The 22,322-nt window shown below is 51.4% G+C and overlaps 2 protein-coding genes across 3 annotated transcripts; both read left to right on the forward strand.

Moving 5' to 3' along the window:
* Window positions 1-244: 244 nt before the first annotated feature.
* Window positions 245-5,445, forward strand: LOC103721990 (receptor-like cytoplasmic kinase 176). The gene is made up of 6 exons (XM_088713467.2): window positions 245-1,214; window positions 2,289-2,611; window positions 2,838-2,973; window positions 3,146-3,288; window positions 3,372-3,495; window positions 4,652-5,445. The coding sequence occupies exons 1-6, from the start codon at window positions 1,151-1,153 to the stop codon at window positions 5,107-5,109; spliced, it is 1,248 nt and encodes a 415-aa protein (XP_088569593.2). The 5' UTR covers window positions 245-1,150; the 3' UTR covers window positions 5,110-5,445.
* A 708-nt stretch (window positions 5,446-6,153) lies between these two features.
* On the forward strand, window positions 6,154-21,982 carry LOC103721994 (Radical SAM superfamily protein). 2 transcript variants are annotated; one of them, XM_089928130.1, is made up of 10 exons: window positions 6,154-6,475; window positions 6,605-6,680; window positions 6,903-7,000; window positions 7,861-7,962; window positions 18,936-19,022; window positions 19,148-19,264; window positions 19,978-20,081; window positions 20,793-20,932; window positions 21,034-21,170; window positions 21,391-21,982. In XM_089928130.1, the coding sequence occupies exons 1-10, from the start codon at window positions 6,302-6,304 to the stop codon at window positions 21,553-21,555; spliced, it is 1,200 nt and encodes a 399-aa protein (XP_089784256.1). In that variant the 5' UTR covers window positions 6,154-6,301; the 3' UTR covers window positions 21,556-21,982. The 2 variants fall into 2 exon arrangements, with proteins under 2 accessions (XP_089784256.1, XP_089784255.1); XM_089928129.1 differs by having other exon boundaries at window positions 6,214-6,475; window positions 7,819-7,962.
* The last annotated feature ends 340 nt before the right edge of the window (window positions 21,983-22,322 follow it).

Below are 22,322 nucleotides of genomic sequence, written 5' to 3' on the forward strand. Positions count from 1 at the left end.
ACGTGAACCAACAAAAGTCCGAAGCCTAACCCTGTGTTCAAGCTTTCACCAACTGCTGCGGGCACGCGAGTACCCCTTTCCCACCGGAAGCTACGAGATAGACGTATTGCGTCACTGCTGCACGAATATTAACTCACGTTCCCGAGTACGGTTGTTGACGTCCACGTGGACGGTGCAGGGTGTTGGCTAATCTGGAGTCAAATTAAGGCATGAGGCGGTCAGTGGGCCTTCCGGTACGCCGCCCGCCAGGGGGTCCCGGTCCATCCGATGCACATCCGACGGCCACGGCTTCACCGACCTGCTTCCCGGAAAGCCAGATACGGAGAGAAAACGCCCAGATGTGCACGCTACCAATAATCAAATGAGGAAAGACAAGAAAAAAAAGAAGGAAAATCCCAAGAAACAGTGGGGCGATCTTGTTTTATCTCTACATAACATGATGCTCCCCAAGTTGCATCCCCGATGGACAAAAACCGGCCTAAAAGCCTAAAATCCGGTGGTTCGATCTCCATCGAACCGGTTTTGAGTGATTCGGGGAACGAGATTTGAGGAGCGTTTTGAAGTATAATAAAGTATTATTAAGGTGATGAGCTTTGTCCCCAGCTGGGGACCGTCGCCCGCCATTAATGCTTCCCAACCTCCAACGTCTGTCTCGCCTTCTCTCTCTCTTTCTCGTTTTGGCTGCGGACAGAGACGCACAGAAAGAGAGAAAGAGAGAGAGGTGAGCCAGGTCAACCTTCGGGAAGGTGTCAAAGGGGAGCTCCAAGGGGGGAAAAAACGAGAGAGGGGAAAAAAAAGGGAACCACCTTTTAGGAGGCTTGGCTCTCCGCTCTTCTCATCTCCTCCATTCTCTCTCCCTCTTCGTGATTTCGATCATTTATTTGGTCGCCCAAACCTTTTTCTCGTGGAATCCGAGCCATCCTCTCGAATTCGGCAGCTGGAGACCTCCCCTGTGAGGTGGGTTTCGCGTGGTGGTCCTGCTTTCTCGCACGATCGGGGGGTTGCTTTCGTTCATTAAAAAGAACGTTTTTTGGCCCGATTCGCTGGTTTCCCCTCACGGATCTGGCCAAGGCTTTTGCTCGTCCTCTTGGTGTTGGTGGGGCTTATTACGGTCGGGCGAGGAGGGAGCTGGTATCGGGAGTTGTTCTTGATGGGGAATTGCTGCAGCGCGCAGGTCAAGGCGGAGAGCACCTCCTACAGTGCCTTTGCTTCAGGTACCACCAAAATTTATTGCTTTGCCGGTTTTCATGTTTTGTTAGAGCTCAGAGATCAACTACGACGACTGGCTTTTCCTGGAATGAAGTTTGGGATTCTTTCGGCCTCCACGGTGCACTGGCATAATTTTTTTGGTGATGCCGATCGAGTTTTAGGTGGTCTAAATTGTAGTTATTGTTTTACGGTCACTCCAGACTCATCGGGCTACTGCTGAAAAGAATTCATTTTCTAGGCTTCTAAAAGGATAGTATTTTTGTTTCTTTTCTGAGTTGCGGGTTGCGATGAGGAACCTCTGGCCTGGGTTGTGATTACATCTCTCTGTTAGTAACTTTAGAAGCTGCCAGCCATTAGGATTTAGGTGTGCCTCCTGTCTCTAGCAGTAGTTGGAAGTTCTGTGTGTGGATATATTTGTGGTGTTGGCGTGTTGCCCATAGGTTATGAGTGATTTAATGACATCTTTACTTTTTATCTTAACTTAGCATCCCCAACAATATTGTCGACATCTTTTTGAAATTTAATTGCTATTATTGTGATTTGCTTTACAATTTGTTGAGATTATTGTTAGGAAAGTGGACCCCATTACCTTTTCTTAAATTCCATGAATTTGATTCACTGAATGTTTGTCGTGATCGAATCTGTGCCAGCCTAAATACGTTGGGAAAGATGGATTTGATTTGCTGAAATTTTGTTGTGATAGGAGTCTGTGTCAGTCTAAATACATCTGGAAAGATGCATTTGTTTTGCTGAAAATTTGTTGTGGTTGGAGCATGTCAGTCTAAATACATTTGGAAAGATGGATTTGATTTACTAAAAGTTTGTCATGGTTGGAGCCTCGTCAGTCTAAGTACATTTGAAAAGATGGAATTGTTTTAACTGAAGCTTTGCTGCAATTTGTCTAAACTTGAATGCCTTTCCAGTTAGTTGTATTCTGAGATTTTTAATACAGTCATTTGAGACTTCATTCGGAGTAGTGGACTTTGTTTTCTGAGTCAGTTTGCTGCAATGATATTTTTCTAAAATATACTTTTCACTTGAATCTGAATTAGTAGTTGATATCGTGTTTGGATGCATAGGCGTGAACTCTAAATACAGTAATAGAGATGGAAAGGGAAGTGGTTCTAGCAGCCGGGTTTCCGCAGCATCCGTGCCTCCAACCCCTCGGAGTGAGGGTGAGATCTTGCAGGCATCAAATGTGAAGAGCTTTGCATTCAACGAACTGAAAAGTGCCACCAGGAATTTCCGACCAGACAGTGTGTTGGGAGAGGGAGGATTTGGTTCAGTCTTCAAGGGATGGATTGATGAGCACTCATTTGCAGCAACCAAGCCTGGGACTGGAATTGTTATTGCCGTGAAGAAGCTCAACCAGGAAGGCTTTCAGGGTCACAGAGAATGGTTGGTGAGTATCCTGTTCTTGATAATTTAATCTTTTTTATAATTATTTTTCTGAAAGAAGTTTGCATAACCCTGTAGAATTGCTCTGTTTAGTTTCATGCATGCCTGCTGAAACATGGTATATTTGCTCTTATCAGTTGGCAAGTGTGGAGGTGTTCTGTGGTAAATCAGGTATTTTTTTTCTCGGTTCCTGTTAACTCTGACAAACAATTCCTTTTGGAATATTGCAGGCAGAAGTTAACTACCTGGGCCAGTTGTCTCATCCTAATCTTGTAAAGCTTATTGGGTACTGCTTAGAGGATGAACAACGACTTCTTGTCTATGAGTTTATGCCTCGGGGGAGCTTGGAAAATCATCTTTTCAGGAGTAAGTTCTTTCTGGGCTATGTACTTGCCTTTTGATATGCACTCATAGTGGTTGTATGAAGCTCCATGGTTTACTGGATGCTATGTTATTCTCCTTGAGGAATTGTATGGTTTGCCGATATTTCCTTCATATGTTTTATGAATGCTAATTATTGTACTTGCCCGGGATGTAGGGGGTTCATACTTTCAACCCCTCTCTTGGAACCTCCGGATGAAGGTTGCCCTTGGAGCTGCAAAAGGGCTTGCTTTTCTGCACAGTGACAAGGCAAAAGTTATTTATCGCGATTTTAAGACATCGAATGTCCTTCTTGATTCGGTACGTAACGTTCTGGATTTTCTCTTCTTTCAAATTCAACAATAATATCACCCTCAAAATTAATCTTTTTGGTGTATGTACAGAACTACAATGCAAAGCTTTCTGATTTTGGGCTGGCAAAAGATGGTCCAACTGGTGATAAAAGCCATGTCTCTACCAGGGTCATGGGAACATTTGGATATGCTGCTCCTGAATATCTTGCAACAGGTATATTTCTTGTATGTGGTGATTTAAGTGCCCTCAAGCTGTTTCTATCTGATGCTTTGGAGAACCTGTTCTTGTCATTTGGCTTGTATACATATCTGAATTCTTGTGATGCTTTTATCAAATTCTCAGTTCTCCAAATTAATGAAAATCATTTTAATTACTCAGCAATGTTTCATTGACCAAATGACTCAGCAAATCGTAATTGAACAAGTGAATATTTAGATCATGGACTTTATAAATTTTGGGCAGCTAACTCACAAAATAGTCAAATTATTGAGGACTATATTTGTGCTGCTGCTGTTTCTTGTGTCAGTTCCCCCGCTTTCTTCTTCATACAGGCACTTGTATGTGGATTTATTTATGCACTTTTATTTTTCCAAGACTTTTATGCGTACCAAAGTTATACCAAACTTTCGGTGAAATTTCCTTTTCCCTGAACTTGAATATTTTCCCTTGCTGAATTATTCCTGAAAGCCAGACCTATGACTTTGTACTTGTATAGATGCAGATATTTGGGGCCCTTTGCTTTGTAGTTGTTAGGTTTCTGAGTCAATGTGAAAGTCTGCATAACTTTGCGGTACCTTTGGAAAGAAAAGGTATATGGCTGCTGGGTTGATTTCTACTCAATTCAGTTAATGCGCAGCCCTTATGAAAGGATACCATTATGGAAGCTGTAACTAGCATAAGTTATGCAGGCATCATGTGAGAATATTTGTTTATAAAAACCAGCAAGTTTATAAGTTTAAGCATCTAGATGTAAATAATGTTTTCAGATGCCAGAATGCAAGGCACTGTTGGACAGTTATGTAGTTCGACTTATGTAGGTTGTGCATCTTCAATAATTTCAGGTATCGGCATTGCTTATGGTTGGATTAAATATTAAATAGTACAGAATCTGAAGTATAGAATTGTTTTTTAGTTATCTGGTAATGAATCTGGTGGGTAAGTGAAGTTCCATAGCTATTATTATGGTTTCTGAGTGGTCAATGACTCAATGTGCATGGACTGGGCTGCTTCGGATATCCATTTCTTGCTCATATGAATTGGTGCCTTCTAATTACATAAGTGGCTAGTTATACTAGATTAAATGTGAAAGCATTCTCTATGACATTGAAGCATGAGGATATTTGTGAGTCTAACACTTGCATTTTCAAAGGTCATTTGACTGCCAAGAGCGATGTGTATAGCTTCGGGGTTGTTCTGCTAGAAATGTTATCTGGACGGCGAGCTGTGGACAAGAACCGCCCGGCCGGGGAACACAATTTGGTGGAGTGGGCAAGGCCTCATCTCGCAAACAAGAAAAGGATCTTCCGCATCTTGGATGCACGGCTGGGAGGGCAGTACTCACTAGGAGGAGCCCAGAAGGCTGCCGCCCTTGCACTGCAGTGCTTATCCATAGAAGCTAAATACAGGCCAAACATGGATGAAGTGGTACCGGAATTAGAACAGCTGCAGGATACCAAAGACACTGGGAGAAACCCTCAGACGGAACGGAAGGTGAGCAGCCAATATGTCGGCAGCAATCTGCAAAGGTATCGCCGCAGAAGCGTAGAAGAACCTGGAAGAGGAATGGGTGCTTATGCTAGGCCCTCAGCTTCCCCTCTTTATGCTTAGCAGCCCAAGTTGAGGGGAAACTGTAATTTGATCTTCAGAGAAGGGTTGGGGGGGACAGAGAGAATAGAAGGGATCGATCTTGTATGTAACATGCTATGTGTGTCCCCTTCTGTTGCTGCTGTACAGCTTTTCTTGTTCTTGCTCGAGTATGGTGTGTGCATTTTGGCCTTTCCCAAAGTCATGGATGAGTGCTTTGGGTGTTCTTTTTGTAGCTTCTCATTTGCCGGAATTTGGAAGAGGCAATGGCGAGAGTAAATTTTTCGCCTCCTTTATTCCATGGGTAATGGACTTTACATTCCTTAATTTTTATCAGCTTCTGAGATCGCTCTCCTCCAATATTCATGGTTTTTGTAATGGCTTGTGGGGATGCGTCCATTCTTAGCGGCTTTCCTTTTCGGTATCGTTGGCGCAAAGCAGAACAACAGAGGTGCATTACTCGCATGTATCAAGCTGCAAGCTTCAAAAAGCATCATCCCTCGGATGACTGTGAGACCACTGGCTCGGTTGGCAGCCGCATTTGGCCCACCGACAGGAAAGGTTGGCATATTGCGTGATGCTCTATGTCTTTTGACTGCCTTTCATACTGGATGACATTGTTTTGTTGTCAATGTGCTTTTAGGAGAAAAAGGTGCTGTAATCATACCATACAATTAATTGGCTCACCAATCTTCGGGTGTTTGTTTTTGAATGATAGTAAAGTATCGCTTAGTTTTTTTTAAAGCGCGATTCAATAGAGAAATTATATCTTACACAGCATGCACGGTGTGGCTGCGTATGCCGCCAATCACAGCTGTTCATTTCTACAGGCTCCATTTATTAAGCACTCGTCTTGGTGCACCGCCGTGTAGGATATATATTTCTCGATTCGATATTATAAACTATGCAGAAAGACTGCTCCTGCAGCAATTAGGCATGTGTGAGGGGGAAAAGCCATGGTTCTTAGTTTAGAGTTTTCCCCCTGATGGGTCGAGTTCATTAGACAAATGTTTTGCTACGCTCGTCCTAAGGGCCGGCCCATTAGAAGCTCTCGATTTTGTGGGCTCCGCCTGCAAGAGAGCGTAGGCCGCGCGGCTGGGCCGCATTGCGGAGAGGCGAAGAAACAAACGCACACTCGTGATCCCCCTTGCTGCCGCCTTCTCGCTCCTCGCCGCTCGCCCGTTCTGGCCCTATCAAGAAGCCGCGGGGGTCTCCAATGGCGACGTTGCAGCACGTTTGCTCCGCCCCACTCGCACGTGCACTACGCTCCCGCGCCGCCTCCCTCGCCCCCTCGAGTCCCCCGGCTCGCTTGCCCCAACCGGACTCCTCTCGCGTGCTCCTCGGCTTGTCCGAGCCGGAGCTCCGGCAGCTCGCCCTCGACTTCGGACAGGTATCTAATCGAGGGGAAGTCCTACCCAAGCGTTTCTAAAAAGATTTCCCCTTTCTTTTTCCTTTGCCCGTAATTAGTTCACGGTGATGTAATTTTCTTGTTCTTGTTCATGTTCATATCATGGGTCAGCAAAGCTATAGGGGGAAACAGCTCCACCATCTTTTATACAAGACCAAGGCTAAAGAAATCCCAGATTTCAGCCACTGTAAGTTCAATTAATTTTCATTCCGAAATTGAATGCTTGCGGTAGAGAAAAACGGATCGAATTCTCAAATAACTACTTTGTTTTTTTTTCTTCAAAAAACTGTTGTCTCTGTCTCAATTTCCTTTGCTTTCTCCCCTTCCTCTCCTTTTGATGGACGTGATTTTTGGTTGGGCTAGTATGTGTTGTGTGCTACATGGTCTCTTTTGGTAATTGGTAGGGCAGTGCCTCAGGCGTTCCGGAATGGTCTTCGCGAAGCTGGTTGGAGGGTAGGAAGATCCCCTGTTCATCGTGCTGTCTCTGCTGCAGATGGCACCGTAAAGGTAAAAAAGTATCACCCTTTTGGGAATGACCATTACATGCTCACCACATGCCGTATATGTTCTCGATGGAAGTTGTTCATGTAATAATTAGTTTACTAAAAGCCGGGAATCATATAACTAAGCTACAGGGGAAGGTGATAAAATAAAGATGGAAGCAGCTAGCATGGATTTGAACAATTAATATGGCTTTATAACAAGAAGGTCACTTATTAAGGAATTGATGGAAGACTGTAAAATGAAGAAGATGAGATTATCCATCACTTTTGCTGTTCCCAAACTGTGAAAATAACAAGAAAAGGGGATACAGCTAGTTTGCTGGGTGAAGTCAAGATGTATTGCCTACCTTAGAAGGAGGTTATGAGTGGCACTGATCGAGTACTGAAGGAAAGCTTTTTGATATAGATGTGTAATGTTGCTTTGGGGGGGGGGCCTTTACGTTAGAAGAAACCATTTTGAGGATGCTTATGGCATCTGAGGTTTTGACTCTGAAAACAGACCGATGGTAAAGGAAATTCTGTAAAGCTGACTGCAAAATGACAGGATTGTCTTGTATGTTGCTAAAGGCAAACTTTCCTTGCATTTGCCATTAGTTATAAGTGCGTAGTGCTTCTGGATAATTGGTCGTATAAGGTTTGAATGTGGAGCATGTATGTGGAATTCTTCTTTCTTTCATATTTATGTACGAAATAAATATTGATACCAATTGACAACCTAATGATTCTCTGACTGCTGTTTGTGATTTCTCATGTCTGATGTAGTGCTGTAAGTTTAATCACATTACTCTAATATAGGATTTTTCTATTTATTGTATGTTGCAGTTTATATTCTGCTCAATTGCCTCATTGAATCCAATCTTGCAGATACTTATAAAGTTGGAAGATAACAGATTAATCGAAACTGTAGGGATACCTGTTGAGGAAGATAAAGGTTCATTTCGCCTTACTGCATGCATATCATCACAGGTAGAATTGTAAGACTTGGATCACTATTGTTGACATGAGTTTCTCTATTGCTGCTGCTGCTGTTGTTATTTCCCATGAAAAATACTGCTTCTGCTTGCATACATATTGTTACGGGGGAACTAAGCCGCCATGCTCCACGTGACCGGCACGCGCGCCCATGAAGACTACGGCTGTCCTTTGATCCAGCAATCCGACCCCGAGTCGGACATCTTCGGCTCCACAGCCCGACCTCGAGTCGGTTGCCCTTTGATCCAGCAATCCGACCCCGAGTCGGACATCTTCGGCTCCACAGCCCGACCTCGAGTCGGTTGCCCTTTGATCCAGCAATCCGACCCCGAGTCGGACATCTTCGGCTCCACAGCCCGACCTCGAGTCGGTTGCCCTTTGATCCAGCAATCCGACCCCGAGTCGGACATCTTCGGCTCCACAGCCCGACCTTGAGTCGGCTGCCCTTCGATCCAGCACTCCGACCCCGAGTCGGAGATCTCTTGATAACGACAGGCTGCTTCCCAGAGGCACGCCGAGGCCTCCTGCTCCACTACTCCCTGCAACGGCTGTATCCGATGCTGTTCCACGATCTCCTGTATCAGCCGTACAAAGCGGAACTCCACTACGCCCTGTCATGGCCGTACCCAGCGCTGCTCCACGACGCCCTGTAACGGCCATGTCAGTGGCCACTCCGTCGCACCCCACGATGACAAACCCCCCTGAGAGACCATCCAGCCAGGTATATATGCGGCTGGGGAGAGAAGGGGGGGTAAGCAATATCTTCCAGAGCACTCTCTTGCTTGCGATTATCATCTCTCCTCCTCCTCCAATCTCCTCTGACTTGATCGTCGGAGGGCCCCCACTACCCCAGTGGTGGTGCGAGGCTTGCTCGCAGGTTTCCCGGTGGAAGGTGGAGCACAATCAACATCGACCAAGGCAGCTCAGACGGAATTCCGTTCACACCGCTGTGCCAATCGTTCTCGGTTTGGACCACCAGCAACAGTTGGCGCTAGAGGAAGGGACTGATCTCAGAGCGATCGTAATGGCACGGCGAGGTGGTCGTGGAGCTTCCAATGCCTCCGGTCGCGGGGCCTCTCGCGCCTCCGGCCGGGAGGCCGCTGCGTCTCCAACACATTCTCAGCAACACTCAACCGTTCCACCCCCGATTCAGATGGTCGAAGCCGCTCAGTTCGACCAGTTAGCCCAGCAGGTCTGCACCCTCGCGGAGGCAGTGCAGAACCTGCAGGGTGTGATGTCTCGGGCGCCGCAGCGGGCCCAGGAGCCGCTGCTCCCTGAGCGCTCACCTGTCCTCCTTAACCCGCGCTCCTTCCTCTCCCATGGGGAGGAGCGCCGGCGCAAGGAAGATTCTCGAGCACGGTCCATTCTGCCGGGACCGTCCCATCGAAGCTGCGCGGGGTACAAGAGGCGGGCCCGGGCGCGTTCCCAGACCCCCCAGTCCTCAAGGAACCCGCGCTCCAGTCGGTCCCCCTCTCGGTGCTCCTTGTCTCCCACCCACCGGTCGCGCTCCCTGGACCGGCGGGTGGACGATCTCCACCGACAACTCCAGGTCCTGAAGGGCCACTCTAAAGATCCCTTCGCCGACTTGGAGATCTCCTCCCAACCGGCGCTTGCCTCGAGGATCCTGCGGACCCCAAATCCGCTGGGATTCAAAATGCCGGCGATCGAGCCCTATGACGGGGCGGCGGACCCGCGGGATCACGTGGAGAGTTTCAGGACTCTTATGCTCCTCCATGGAGCATCAGATCCTCTCCTCTGCAAGGCCTTCCCGGCGACCCTCCGTGGCCCAGCCAGGGCGTGGTTCGCCGGCCTGGAGGCTGACTCTATCCAGTCCTTTGACCAGTTCACTCGCCTCTTCATCAGCCATTTCGCCGTCAGTAGCCGGCGGCGATTGGTTTCCGACTCCCTCTTTGATGTCCGGCAAAACGAGGGAGAAAGCCTGCGGGATTACCTTACCCGCTTCAACAAGGCTACATTGGAGGTCCGGAACCTGAGCCAGGAGGTGGCTCTCTCAGCCCTGAAGCGTGGCTTCCGGAAGGGCAGACTCACCTTCTCCCTGGACAAACGCCTGCCGCGGAGCTTCCCGGAGCTGTTGTCTCGGGCGAACCAGTATGCAGACGCCGAGGAGGCAGCCGCCCACCGGAACAAGGAGGCCGCCGAGGCCCCTCTAAAGCTCGGGAAGAAAAGGCGAAAAGAGGCACCCCAGAGGAGGAGCCCGACGCCTCAACATCGGCGCAGAAGCCCGTCACCGGCGAGGAACCACGGCGCCCCACGCCCTCGTTCTCCGCACCGACGCTTCAACCGGTACACCCCACTCCTGGCCCCCCGGGCCCAGATCCTTATGGAGGTCAAGGGGCGGGAGAACCTCCCGGTTCCGAGGCAGATGAAGAAAATCCCTGGGAGGAGGCCCTCTCGAGTGTACTGTGAGTACCACCGAGACCACGGCCACGACACCGAAGACTGCTTCCAGCTTCGGGACGAGATCGAGGCTCTCATCCGCCGAGGGCGTCTCGGTCGATATGTAAACGACCGACGTCCCCCCGCAGACCCGCGCCCGGCCGACCCGGCCCCTCAGGAGCCTCGGGAGCAGAATCGACCCGTCGCGGGCGTGATCCACACCATCACTGGGGGCTGCTCTCGGCCTGTGAGGAACGCAGGGGGCTCGGTGGAAGCATCAGGGGTGGCCGCGCACCGACCCGAGGCCAATTCGGAACAACTCCGAGGGAACCTGGATCTCTTGGAAGAAGCGAGGGAAATGGCGCAGGTTCGGATGGCGATGTATCAGCGGAGGGTGGCCCGATATTACAACTCCAAGGTCCGACCGAAGCTTTTCAGAATCGGAGATCTGGTGCTAAGGCGAGCTAAAGCATCTCGACCTGCGGAAGGTGGGAAGCTAGCGCCAAATTGGGAAGGCCCATATAAGGTTCGCTGGGTAAACCGACCTGGCTCCTACCAGTTGGAGGCCCTAGATGGTCGAGAAATTCTAAGGAGCTGGAATTCCGCTAACCTGCGGATGTATTACCAGTAGAACGACGATGCCAGAAAGACAGTTCAAAAATGTATAACGCTTTGCATTTCAATAATTTCTGGTTACAACGGCGTGCTCGTGTGATTACAAGGAATTCCCAGGGGGGAATTAGGGTGTAAAGAAAGTAAAGAAGAGGTGGAGACTCCGAGGAGCTGAAGATCTGGGATCCCGAAACCTCCATCTGAAGCGGTTGCAATCCCGTCGGAAGTGGGTGCTTCCAACCGGAGGCGCCATCGGCGTCTCACGAAAGAGACGAAGAGCCGGCGCTGATGAAGAAGAAGTGGACGAAGGAGAAGTCCACACTGCCTCCAACCGGAGGCGCCATCCACGCCCCACGAAGAGGATGAGGAGCCGCCGCCGACGAAGCTCCCGCTGCCTCCAGAGGAACGCCACCTCCAAGGGATATTCCGGTCCTCCCCAGTGTTAGGGGAGAGAAGGAATACGAGGGGGAAGAGCATATGGAGGCGCGGTCCCGGATCAGGCGTCTGGTGCAGAGCTCAATCGGGAGGCTGAACTTCAAGGAGGGGAGATGTGATCCCGGATGAAACGCCTAGAGCGGAGTTCCGCCGGGGAGACCCTCCTTGCTGATCCCAGATGAAACGGCTAGTTGGCTGAAGTCGCGAGGGGCGCGCCTCCCGTTCCTTCGGCAGGAGTCTCTCAGCCATGCGCCAGAGAGAAGGTCCACGATCCATGGCAACTTGAACAGCTCCGGCTTGGCAGGCTCCATCGCACCTGCACCTATATTTATAGCCAAACTGCGGCCCCCCGGTCGTTCCGATACGGGTGGCTCCAATAAATGCGGGCGCATTGAATCCGGAGCCGATCCGGCTCTCAAGGCGTATCTTCCCGCGATTTCCTAAGCGTCATTCTCCTTAATCGCATTTTTTGTGCAGGACACTCCGGGTGCCCTGTACCCCTAGGTCCACGTATCTCCGCCCGCGCCCAGGCCGCATCCGCCTCGAAGAACGCGCGCATCGCGGCCGCTTAACTGACACTCCTCGCAAGCAGCAACTGGCGATCCGATTTCCCAGGTAACACATCAATTAGCGTTTAATGCCCTTCTGGTGTTCCCCAGGCAACGCTTGGAGAAGAGGAGAAACACGATCGCAGCTGGCCACGGAGAAACTCCGTCGGGCTGCAAGCGACAGGCGCATGGCCAACGAGCGGAATTTCCCGAGGCACGGCCCTCGGATGCCAGGCTAACCCGATGATCATCCCGGGAGCAGACTAGCCTGAAGCCCCGACCGGTCGCCTCGGCTTGCGCCAGCCTTGGCCGACCAACGAGCGGAATCTCCCGAGGCTCGGCCCTCGGATGCCAGGCTAACCCGATGATCATCCCGGGAGCAGACTAGCCTGAAGCCCCGACCGGTCGCCTCGGCTTGCGCCAGCCTTGGCCGACCAACGAGCGGAATCTCCCGAGGCTCGGCCCTCGGATGCCAGGCTAACCCGATGATCATCCCGGGAGCAGACTAGCCTGAAGCCCCGACCGGTCGCCTCGGCTTGCGCCAGCCTTGGCCGACCAACGAGCGGAATCTCCCGAGGCTCGGCCCTCGGATGCCAGGCTAACCCGATGATCATCCCGGGAGCAGACTAGCCTGAAGCCCCGACCGGTCGCCTCGGCTTGCGCCAGCCTTGGCCGACCAACGAGCGGAATTTCCTGAGGCCTGACAACCCTCAGATGCCAGGCTAACCCGATGATCATCCCGGGAGCAGACTAGCCTGAAGCCCCGACCGGTCGCCTTGGCTTGCGCCAGCCTTGGCCGACCAACGAGCGGAATCTCCCGAGGCTCGGCCCTCGGATGCCAGGCTAACCCGATGACCATCCCGGGACCAGACTAGCCTGAAGCCCCGACCGGTCGCCTCGGCTTGCGCCAGCCTTGGCCGACCAACGAGCGGAATCTCCCGAGGCTCGGCCCTCGGATGCCAGGCTAACCCGATGATCATCCCGGGAGCAGACTAGCCTGAAGCCCCGACCGGTCGCCTCGGCTTGCGCCAGCCTTGGCCGACCAACGAGCGGAATCTCCCGAGGCTCGGCCCTCGGATGCCAGGCTAACCCGATGATCATCCCGGGAGCAGACTAGTCTGAAGCCCCGACCGGTCGCCTCGGCTTGCGCCAGCCTTGGCCGACCAACGAGCGGAATCTCCCGAGGCTCGGCCCTCGGATGCCAGGCTAACCCGATGATCATCCCGGGAGCAGACTAGCCTGAAGCCCCGACCGGTCGCCTCGGCTTGCGCCAGCCTTGGCCGACCAACGAGCGGAATCTCCCGAGGCTCGGCCCTCGGATGCCAGGCTAACCCGATGATCATCCCGGGAGCAGACTAGCCTGAAGCCCCGACCGGTCGCCTCGGCTTGCGCCAGCCTTGGCCGACCAACGAGCGGAATCTTCCGAGGCTCGGCCCTCGGATGCCAGGCTAACCCGATGATCATCCCGGGAGCAGACTAGCCTGAAGCCCCGACCGGTCGCCTCGGCTTGCGCCAGCCTTGGCCGACCAACGAGCGGAATCTCCCGAGGCTCGGCCCTCGGATGCCAGGCTAACCCGATGATCATCCCGGGAGCAGACTAGCCTGAAGCCCCGACCGGTCGCCTCGGCTTGCGCCAGCCTTGGCCGACCAACGAGCGGAATCTCCCGAGGCTCGGCCCTCGGATGCCAGGCTAACCCGATGATCATCCCGGGAGCAGACTAGCCTGAAGCCCCGACCGGTCGCCTCGGCTTGCGCCAGCCTTGGCCGACCAACGAGCGGAATCTCCCGAGGCTCGGCCCTCGGATGCCAGGCTAACCCGATGATCATCCCGGGAGCAGACTAGCCTGAAGCCCCGACCGGTCGCCTCGGCTTGCGCCAGCCTTGGCCGACCAACGAGCGGAATTTCCTGAGGCCTGACAACCCTCGGATGCCAGGCTAACCCGATGATCATCCTGGGAGCAGACTAGCCTGAAGCCTCGACCGGTCGCCTCGGCTTGCGCCAGCCTTGGCCGACCAACGAGCGGAATTTTCTGAGGCCTGACAACCCTCAGATGCCAGGCTAACCCGATGATCATCCCGGGAGCAGACTAGCCTGAAGCCCCGACCGGTCGCCTTGGCTTGCGCCAGCCTTGGCCGACCAACGAGCGGAATTTCCTGAGGCCTGACAACCCTCAGATGCCAGGCTAACCCGATGATCATCCTGGGAGCAGACTAGCCTGAAGCCCCGACCGGTCGCCTCGGCTTGCGCCAGCCTTGGCCGACCAACGAGCGGAATTTCCTGAGGCCTGACAACCCTCAGATGCCAGGCTAACCCGATGATCATCCCGGGAGCAGACTAGCCTGAAGCCCCGACCGGTCACCTTGGCTTGCGCCAGCCTTGGCCGACCAACGAGCGGAATCTCCCGAGGCTCGGCCCTCGGATGCCAGGCTAACCCGATGACCATCCCGGGACCAGACTAGCCTGAAGCCCCGACCGGTCGCCTCGGCTTGCGCCAGCCTTGGCCGACCGACGAGCGGAATTTCCTGAGGCCTAACCCTCGGATGCCTGGCTTAGTGCCGGAAGAATTTCCTGAGGCCTAACCCTCGGATGCCTGGCTTAATGCCGGAAGAATTTCCTGAGGCCTAACCCTCGGATGCCTGGCTTAGTGCCGGAAGAATTTCCTGAGGCCTAACCCTCGGATGCCTGGCTTAATGCCGGAAGAATTTCCTGAGGCCTAACCCTCGGATGCCTGGCTTAGCGCCGGAAGAATTTCCTGAGGCCTAACCCTCGGATGCCTGGCTTAGCGCCGGAAGAATTTCCTGAGGCCTAACCCTCGGATGCCTGGCTTAGCGCCGGAAGAATTTCCTGAGGCCTAACCCTCGGATGCCTGGCTTAGCGCTCGGATGCCTGGCTTAGGGCCGGAAGAACTTCGAGAGTCAGGAGTCGGCAAGACGCCGCCAAGAGTTAAAAAGAAAAAAAAAGGAGGACGAAAGCGAGATGAAGAAACATTCGACTTGTATTAATTTTCATTGTTTCAGGGCCAAGGCCCATACAATTTGGCAAAATGCCGACATACAAAAAAGAGGACAACGAAAGGTACAAGAGGTCAGCTTGGAGGAACCCCCGGGTCGGGAGTGTCGAGCTCGTCCGCAGGGGGTAGGGAGGCGGTAGGAGAATCAGCAGGCGATGGCGCCGGAGAGGAGTCGAGAAGGGAAATCCCACTCAGGTCAACTTCGGGGTACTTAGCCGACACCCTTGCCAGGCCCTCCTCGAAGCCTAAGATGAAGGATTCGGACCCCGCGTCCGACGCGTCACGGACGAACTCGTCAGACTGACGATAGGCCCGTACCGCCTCCGACATATCACGGGTGAACTCGGCGGACTGACGATAAGCCTGTACCGCCTGGCGCCCGATCTCCGCACTCTTCTCGGCCAGCGCCGCCTCTGCTCGCTCCGTAATCTGAGCCTTAGCCTCCAAGACCTTCGCCACAATCCGGTCTTCAGCCTCGGAGGAGACCCTCAGCAGATTAGCCTGAGCCTCCTTACGCTCCGCCTCGGCAGCAGTGCGAGCGGCCTCAGCTTCCTCCAGGCGCGAACGGAGCTCTTGGTCGTTCGCGCAGGACCTCTCCAAGGCTGACTCCAATTCGCCCAGTTTGGCTTCAAGAGACCGGGTTCGGTTGCGGGCGCTGTCGGCAGACCGCTGAGCCTTCTCCCACCTCTCTCGATAGTCCGCGACCTTCCGGGACTGCTTTTTAGCTCGTTCCTCCGCCTTCTTAACCCTGCTTTCGAGGCCCGAGGCGACTTTGAGTTGCTCCCGAGCTTTCAACAGTTGCTTCTCGAGGGCGGCGAAGCCGAGTGCCCGCTCTTCGGCCTCCCGGAGCCTCGCCTCGAGGTCCCCGGTCGTCCTGCCCGCCACGGCCTGGCCTCCCTCTTCCACTGCTTTCAGTCGGTCCTCGGCCTTCGCCAGAAGCCCCGCCTGTTCCTTGTAGCACTCCTCTAGACGGATCATGTACTGGGCGAGCTAAGAGATAGGAAAAGTGAGGGCGTCAGGCGGAGAACAACAGAGCTAATAAATGGTGAAAAGCGGCCAGAAGAACACTCACCGACATGAGACAGACGCAGCTGGCAGCCCCGACGTCAGAGACCCCCAACTCCCGGACCCGCCGACGGTCCTTCTCCAGCAGCACTGTTTCGATGAGGTTTCGGGCGCCATCGGTAGTGAAGGCCGACCTCGATTTCTCCCCGGAGCCGGATGGTGGTTCTGCAGCCTTACCCTTACCCATCGCCTGGGGAAGAGTCCTACTGATTGTGCTCGGGGCGGGGGTCACTCCAGGAATTGATAGGGCCCCGCTCGGTCGGGGCCTCGGCGCGTCCCTCCTTGAATCATCAGGAGCCGGCTGAGTCGAAGGTCGGGCCGGGGACCGATCACGTCCGACCCGTCCGTCTTGAGCGGGCTCGGATGATACCTCCGGAATAGCGGCAGTCTCACCACCGGAGGGCTGATACAGCGTCAGCTGCCGGTCCGTGCCCACGGCGTCTCCCTGATCGGTGGGCCCGGACTCGTCGGTCGGCGTCGGAGGCACCTCCTTGCGGGACTTCTTCGCTGGCGGGGCCCCGCTCGGAGGAGCTCGTTTCCTCCTCCGGACCGCTTCCAATAGGGACAACCTACCAACAGCCGGTCCCTTGTCCGACCGCATGACGTCGTCAATCTCTGCAACAAGAACGAGATGGTCGAGGGCTGAGAAACCGAAGGAAAGAACGAGACGAAAGAGGAGAAAAGAGTCAAAAAAGAAATGGTAGCGGGCTCACGGTCGGTGGGGACCGAGCTCAGGCCGACATTCACCAAGGTATCCTCAGAAATAAGGCGGGCCACCGGGGGGAGCTGGCCCTCGGCAACCAACCCCTTCAAGGCGGCCAAGCCATCGGATTCCTCCCTCGACAGTCTCGATAGGCCGATCGGGGACTTCATCGGCGTCTCCCAGGTCGCCCTGATTTCCCAAGAGGGATCTACATCGATGAAGAAGAAACGCTCCTTCCAGCCGTGAATGGAGGAAGGAGCCTCTTTGACGAGGCCGCACCCTCGCCGCGCCGCAAAGCACCACCACCCTTTGTCCTGGGGGTGGCCACTCAGGCTGTAGAACTCCCAAAAAACATTCAGAGTGGCGGGAATCTCGTGCATGCGGCAGAGAACCTGGAAGACCGTCAGGGCACGCCACGAGTTCGGCACCAGTTGCGTCGGCGCAACTCTTAAACCCCGGAGTACCTGCACGACTAAGTCCGAAGGGGGAAAGCGGAACCCGGCCTGGAGAATGCCCTCATTGATGGCGATCTTCCCTGGAGGAGGATGGGACATCCTCTCCTCAGGCCCCGGGAGCGTAACGTTGCAGGCCTCGGGAAGGTGGTACCGAGCCACGAGTTTGTCTAAGTCCTCGGCGACCAGCTCCGACTTAATGTGGTCTGCTCTCACTTCGCCCATTCCTAATGGCCAATAAACCTACGGTCAGGACGGGGACAAGAAGGGAGGAAAGACCGGGACGACTGGGGTACACTAGTACAAAAGGAGAAAGTACGAAGAGCCCTAAGTAGAAGAATGGGGTAACTCACCGGAAGAGAAGGAAGAACGGCTCCGAGAGCGTCAAAGGAGAAGCAAGCGAACAGTCCGACGGCAACAACGGCAGCGCAAAGGGGAAACTCGAAAATGTCTGTAAAGAGGAAGACGGACGGGGGAGGGCCCCCGGTTAAATAGGCGGAAAAGCGGGTGATGCCTCGATGACGCCAGAGGACGTCTGGCCGCCGAAGGGTCGCTCGCACCCCAAAGGCGAATCGACACCATTGAGGAAGGATGTCCGCCGAAATCCTCAGACTGCCAGGTCAGCAACAACCGCCATACGCCATAAGGAAGGCGGGGAGCTCGAAGCGCGCGCGCCTCTCCGAGGGATGGCGGCAATCTCGAAGCATCACTCCCTTCACCCGTTCCCCTTCTGGTTCCAGGCTCGGAAGTGGGGGGCTACTGTTACGGGGGAACTAAGCCGCCATGCTCCACGTGACCGGCACGCGCGCCCATGAAGACTACGGCTGTCCTTTGATCCAGCAATCCGACCCCGAGTCGGACATCTTCGGCTCCACAGCCCGACCTCGAGTCGGTTGCCCTTTGATCCAGCAATCCGACCCCGAGTCGGACATCTTCGGCTCCACAGCCCGACCTCGAGTCGGTTGCCCTTTGATCCAGCAATCCGACCCCGAGTCGGACATCTTCGGCTCCACAGCCCGACCTCGAGTCGGTTGCCCTTTGATCCAGCAATCCGACCCCGAGTCGGACATCTTCGGCTCCACAGCCCGACCTCGAGTCGGCTGCCCTTCGATCCAGCACTCCGACCCCGAGTCGGAGATCTCTTGATAACGACAGGCTGCTTCCCAGAGGCACGCCGAGGCCTCCTGCTCCACTACTCCCTGCAACGGCTGTATCCGATGCTGTTCCACGATCTCCTGTATCAGCCGTACAAAGCGGAACTCCACTACGCCCTGTCATGGCCGTACCCAGCGCTGCTCCACGACGCCCTGTAACGGCCATGTCAGTGGCCACTCCATCGCGCCCCACGATGACAAACCCCCCTGAGAGACCCCCCAGCCAGGTATATATGCGGCTGGGGAGAGAAGGGGGGGGTAAGCAATATCTTCCAGAGCACTCTCTTGCTTGCGATTATCATCTCTCCTCCTCCTCCAATCTCCTCTGACTTGATCGTCGGAGGGCCCCCACTACCCCAGTGGTGGTGCGAGGCTTGCTCGCAGGTTTCCCGGTGGAAGGTGGAGCACAATCAACATCGACCAAGGCAGCTCAGACGGAATCCCGTTCACACCGCTGTGCCAATCGTTCTCGGTTTGGACCACCAGCAACACATATCATGTGCATTTTTCAGAATGTTCTTTTGAAAATTGACCCTCCTATATAAAAAAAAAACCTTTTTTGATTCTCTAATCTTTGGTAAGATATGCAGGCAGGGTGTCCCTTGCGATGCTCATTTTGTGCTACTGGAAAGGGTGGTTACTCAAGGAACCTCAAACGACATGAGATTGTTGAGCAGGTTTTCTGTGGAACATTTAGAATTTTGCTTCTAATAATTTGTAAATTATAATTTTTGATATGAAAGTGTCTGTAAAAGGTTGTTTATAATTTTTAGTTGCTTGTGTCGGTGCTTTGTGAATGTAGGTATTGGCTATAGAGGAGCTCTTCAGACATAGGGTGACAAATGTTGTCTTCATGGGCATGGGTGAACCAATGTTGAATCTGAAGTCAGTTTTGGAAGCACATAGGTGCTTGAATAAGGTTCTAAATTATTTTCCTTTAAATATATCTCTGGTGAAAATACGATGTAATTAGAACCTGGATCTTGAATTAAAAGTATGATTTAGATTCTTTATCTGTTTGACATTGCTACAAAAAAATAATCTGATATATGTGTGATTATTGCTTGGTTTTACAAACGGTATCCCAGTTGCCAACAAAAAAAGATGCTAATAAATTTTTTTTTCCTGATAACTTTGCTAGAGAAAATAATGACCTATAGTGTTGCATTTGCAATATATATTATTCTTATGCATTTTTATATTTTCTATTATTTTTGTATAGCATATACACTGTAATGCATCCCTTGACGTCCTTTTTTTAATGACTAAACTTGAATCCTGCCTTATTTAAATTTTCATATCATAGCGGCATGACTTTCCCAGTGCATATAGTGGAATTTTCATAATACTGGTGCTTACAGTATCCAGGACAGTTGCATTCGATTCTCTTCTCTTGTCTTCACAATAACTCTTCTCTCGATAGGATGTAGATTATGCTTGCAAAAATAATAAACATGCATTAAGTTTTAGGTACATGTTGAAACCTAGATTCTAACAAATACTTGGTGCATAAAATGGTCACAGTAGCTGAAGACACTCTTGGAATTTGGGTTCTGGAGTTTGTAAGTTTATTGTCATTATTATAATCAGTAAGGGCATTGCCCCATTTTTCTTTATGTACTTTGTTTTTAGGATGTGCAAATTGGGCAAAGGATGATGACAATATCCACAGTGGGTGTGCCCAACACAATCAAGTTGCTGGCATCACACAAGCTTCAGTCAACATTGGCTGTCAGGTATCTAGCCTTTGCTAGTGCTCCTAAAGGTGCATCATATATCATTTTTCTGGTTCCTGCAAGTACCACTGGTTTCTGGAGTTATTATACTAGATTTAGAGCGCCAATTATACTATACAATTTGAGGAAAGATGCTGCTTCGTGGTAGTTGTATGTGCTTTCTTGATCATCTAATCACAGAAATTATTGATGGAACAAATATCAAACATTTGCTTGCACATGCTAACACATTTGTGTTGGTGGCCATCCACAGCTGCCCCATTCATAAGCATGGATGTATACTTTACTATCATAGTTTCTTGCTTGCTTTTATTAACAGTTGAAAATATTCCAATCTGATTTGCTAAAACCCAAATTATACATGCATGCTGCAAATGTAACCATGCACTGTCATGCACACTTCAATGTGCAGTAACAGTTAAACACTGAACTACTTTTGCTTTGTGAGGAATTCTAGATCTGCAAGGCTGTGTGGATGATAACCATCTGCATGGGCCATGCGAACAACTCTTAGCTATCACATGAGGCCATTATCAAGTGCTATTAGGTAACTCTGTCTGTCAGGCAGGGCCTGCACCAATCTAAGTTACCTCAGTCTAGCATTCTCTTGCCCAGTGAGCTTTATCTGGATTTCAGCTCTATCTTCACGAATTTAAGTTTTTGTGTTCCTCCTGCTGATCTGTAGTTTTTTTGGCTTTTATGGGGCTCAAGCATACATGCTCCAAACCAGGAACTTCGACAAATGTTTGTTCCCAGTGCAAAGTCTTACCCCTTAGATGCGTTAATGGATGACTGCAAGGACTATTTCCTCCAAACTGGACGCAGAGTAACCTTTGAGTATACACTTTTAGGTAGTTGACCAGAATTTAACTTGTACCTTGTTTGATATTTTGTTTAGTAGTATGAATTTTGATGTGCTAACCATTTCTTTTCAAATCATGGATATGGGCAGCTGGTCTCAATGATAGAATAGAGCATGCAGTAGAACTTGCAGAAATGCTTCATTCGTGCGGTCGTGGTTATCATGTGAACCTGATACCTTTCAATCCTATAGAAGGTTCTGAATACCGAAGGCCATATAAGAAAGCGGTATCAACTTGATGGATTACACATTCAATTCTGTTTTTTGGTTCCTCTTAGTTGATTTTAATTAGTATCATTAGCCATTTTGCTGGTAAATTGGGGGTGACAGCTGCCATATTCTGTACCAAGTAGCAATATTTCTATGCAATCCACCTTTAGCATGTGGAAATGGTAATTACCTGAACGACAGAATTGACTTCTTCAGTTTGCTTTGCAAAATTGGCAGGTTTTAGCTTTTGCAGCAGCCTTGGAGTCTAAAAAGATAACTGTCAGTGTTAGACAAACACGCGGGCTTGATGCTAGTGCTGCCTGTGGGCAGCTCAGGAACAACTTCCAGAAAAGTCCGTTGCTTGAGTCAGCAGCAGCTGAACCTCAACCCTTGCCCATCTAATCGTGATGGTCCCTGGGACTGGTACCTGTCGGAATCTTAGTTGAGGATTTAAACGGGAAATAGCCATCTTTTAAATCTGAAGAGATAGAAGTAAGATTGCCATGCAATTCTGTTTACTCGCAACAAATGGCTTGAAGCCAAACTAATGGGAGACACAACTGAATTCTGCCAATAAATGAACATTGGCTTGTCTGGAGACTTGGTGGAAATGATGAAGCAAAGATTGGTCCAAGCAAAAGCTACTTAGGAGATTCTCAGAATTAGTGGGGCATGTTGCTTTGTTATCGAAGTTTTCTCACTAGCACATCCCTATTTCTGTAAGGTTCTTGTGTGACTTGAACGCTATATATCCAATAGAACCCAAAATTTGAGAATTGTAGTCTTTAACGTTTTAGTTTCTCCAAGCAATCATCTTAGTTTCATCAAATCATGAGCTTTTGCTAAATTTGTTGAACTTTGTTGTTGCAAAGTTTTATACAGGAAAATGCGACAACTGAGCTGGAACTAGATGACACTATTTTATAGCTTACCTATGAATTTAATTTATTGCTGTTAATGCTCCAGCCCCTCGAGCTGTAGTGCTCGTCTTTACAGCAAGCCCCTTCTCTTATTTGAACAAATAATATTCAAACATGTATAAGTTCAGCACGATTGCCAGGTCACTGCAGCGGCCATTATTTTGCTCTGGTGCTGTTACTTCTCTTGCACGAGAAAATAATACTCTATGGGGGCATTGGCAATGCAGAAAAACCTTGGTGGCATGTAAG

The sequence above is a fragment of the Phoenix dactylifera genome, chromosome 17 (genome assembly GCF_051530095.1).
Source record: "Phoenix dactylifera cultivar Ajwa chromosome 17, Ajwa_hap1_PhDact_Kaust_v1.1, whole genome shotgun sequence".
Classification (NCBI taxonomy): Eukaryota; Viridiplantae; Streptophyta; class Magnoliopsida; order Arecales; family Arecaceae; genus Phoenix; species Phoenix dactylifera.

Bases quoted from the DNA above. Each gene is read 5' to 3' on its own strand.
- LOC103721994 (XM_089928129.1), top strand. From the start codon at position 6,302: ATGGCGACGTTGCAGCACGTTTGCTCCGCCCCACTCGCACGTGCACTA. The intron at 6,681-6,902 runs GTAAGTTCAATT...TTGGTAGGGCAG, and splicing joins AATCCCAGATTTCAGCCACT to TGCCTCAGGCGTTCCGGAAT. The intron at 19,265-19,977 runs GTTCTAAATTAT...CTTTGTTTTTAG, and splicing joins CACATAGGTGCTTGAATAAG to GATGTGCAAATTGGGCAAAG.
- LOC103721990 (XM_088713467.2), top strand. From the start codon at position 1,151: ATGGGGAATTGCTGCAGCGCGCAGGTCAAGGCGGAGAGCACCTCCTAC. The intron at 2,612-2,837 runs GTGAGTATCCTG...GGAATATTGCAG, and splicing joins AGGGTCACAGAGAATGGTTG to GCAGAAGTTAACTACCTGGG. The intron at 3,289-3,371 runs GTACGTAACGTT...GTGTATGTACAG, and splicing joins CGAATGTCCTTCTTGATTCG to AACTACAATGCAAAGCTTTC.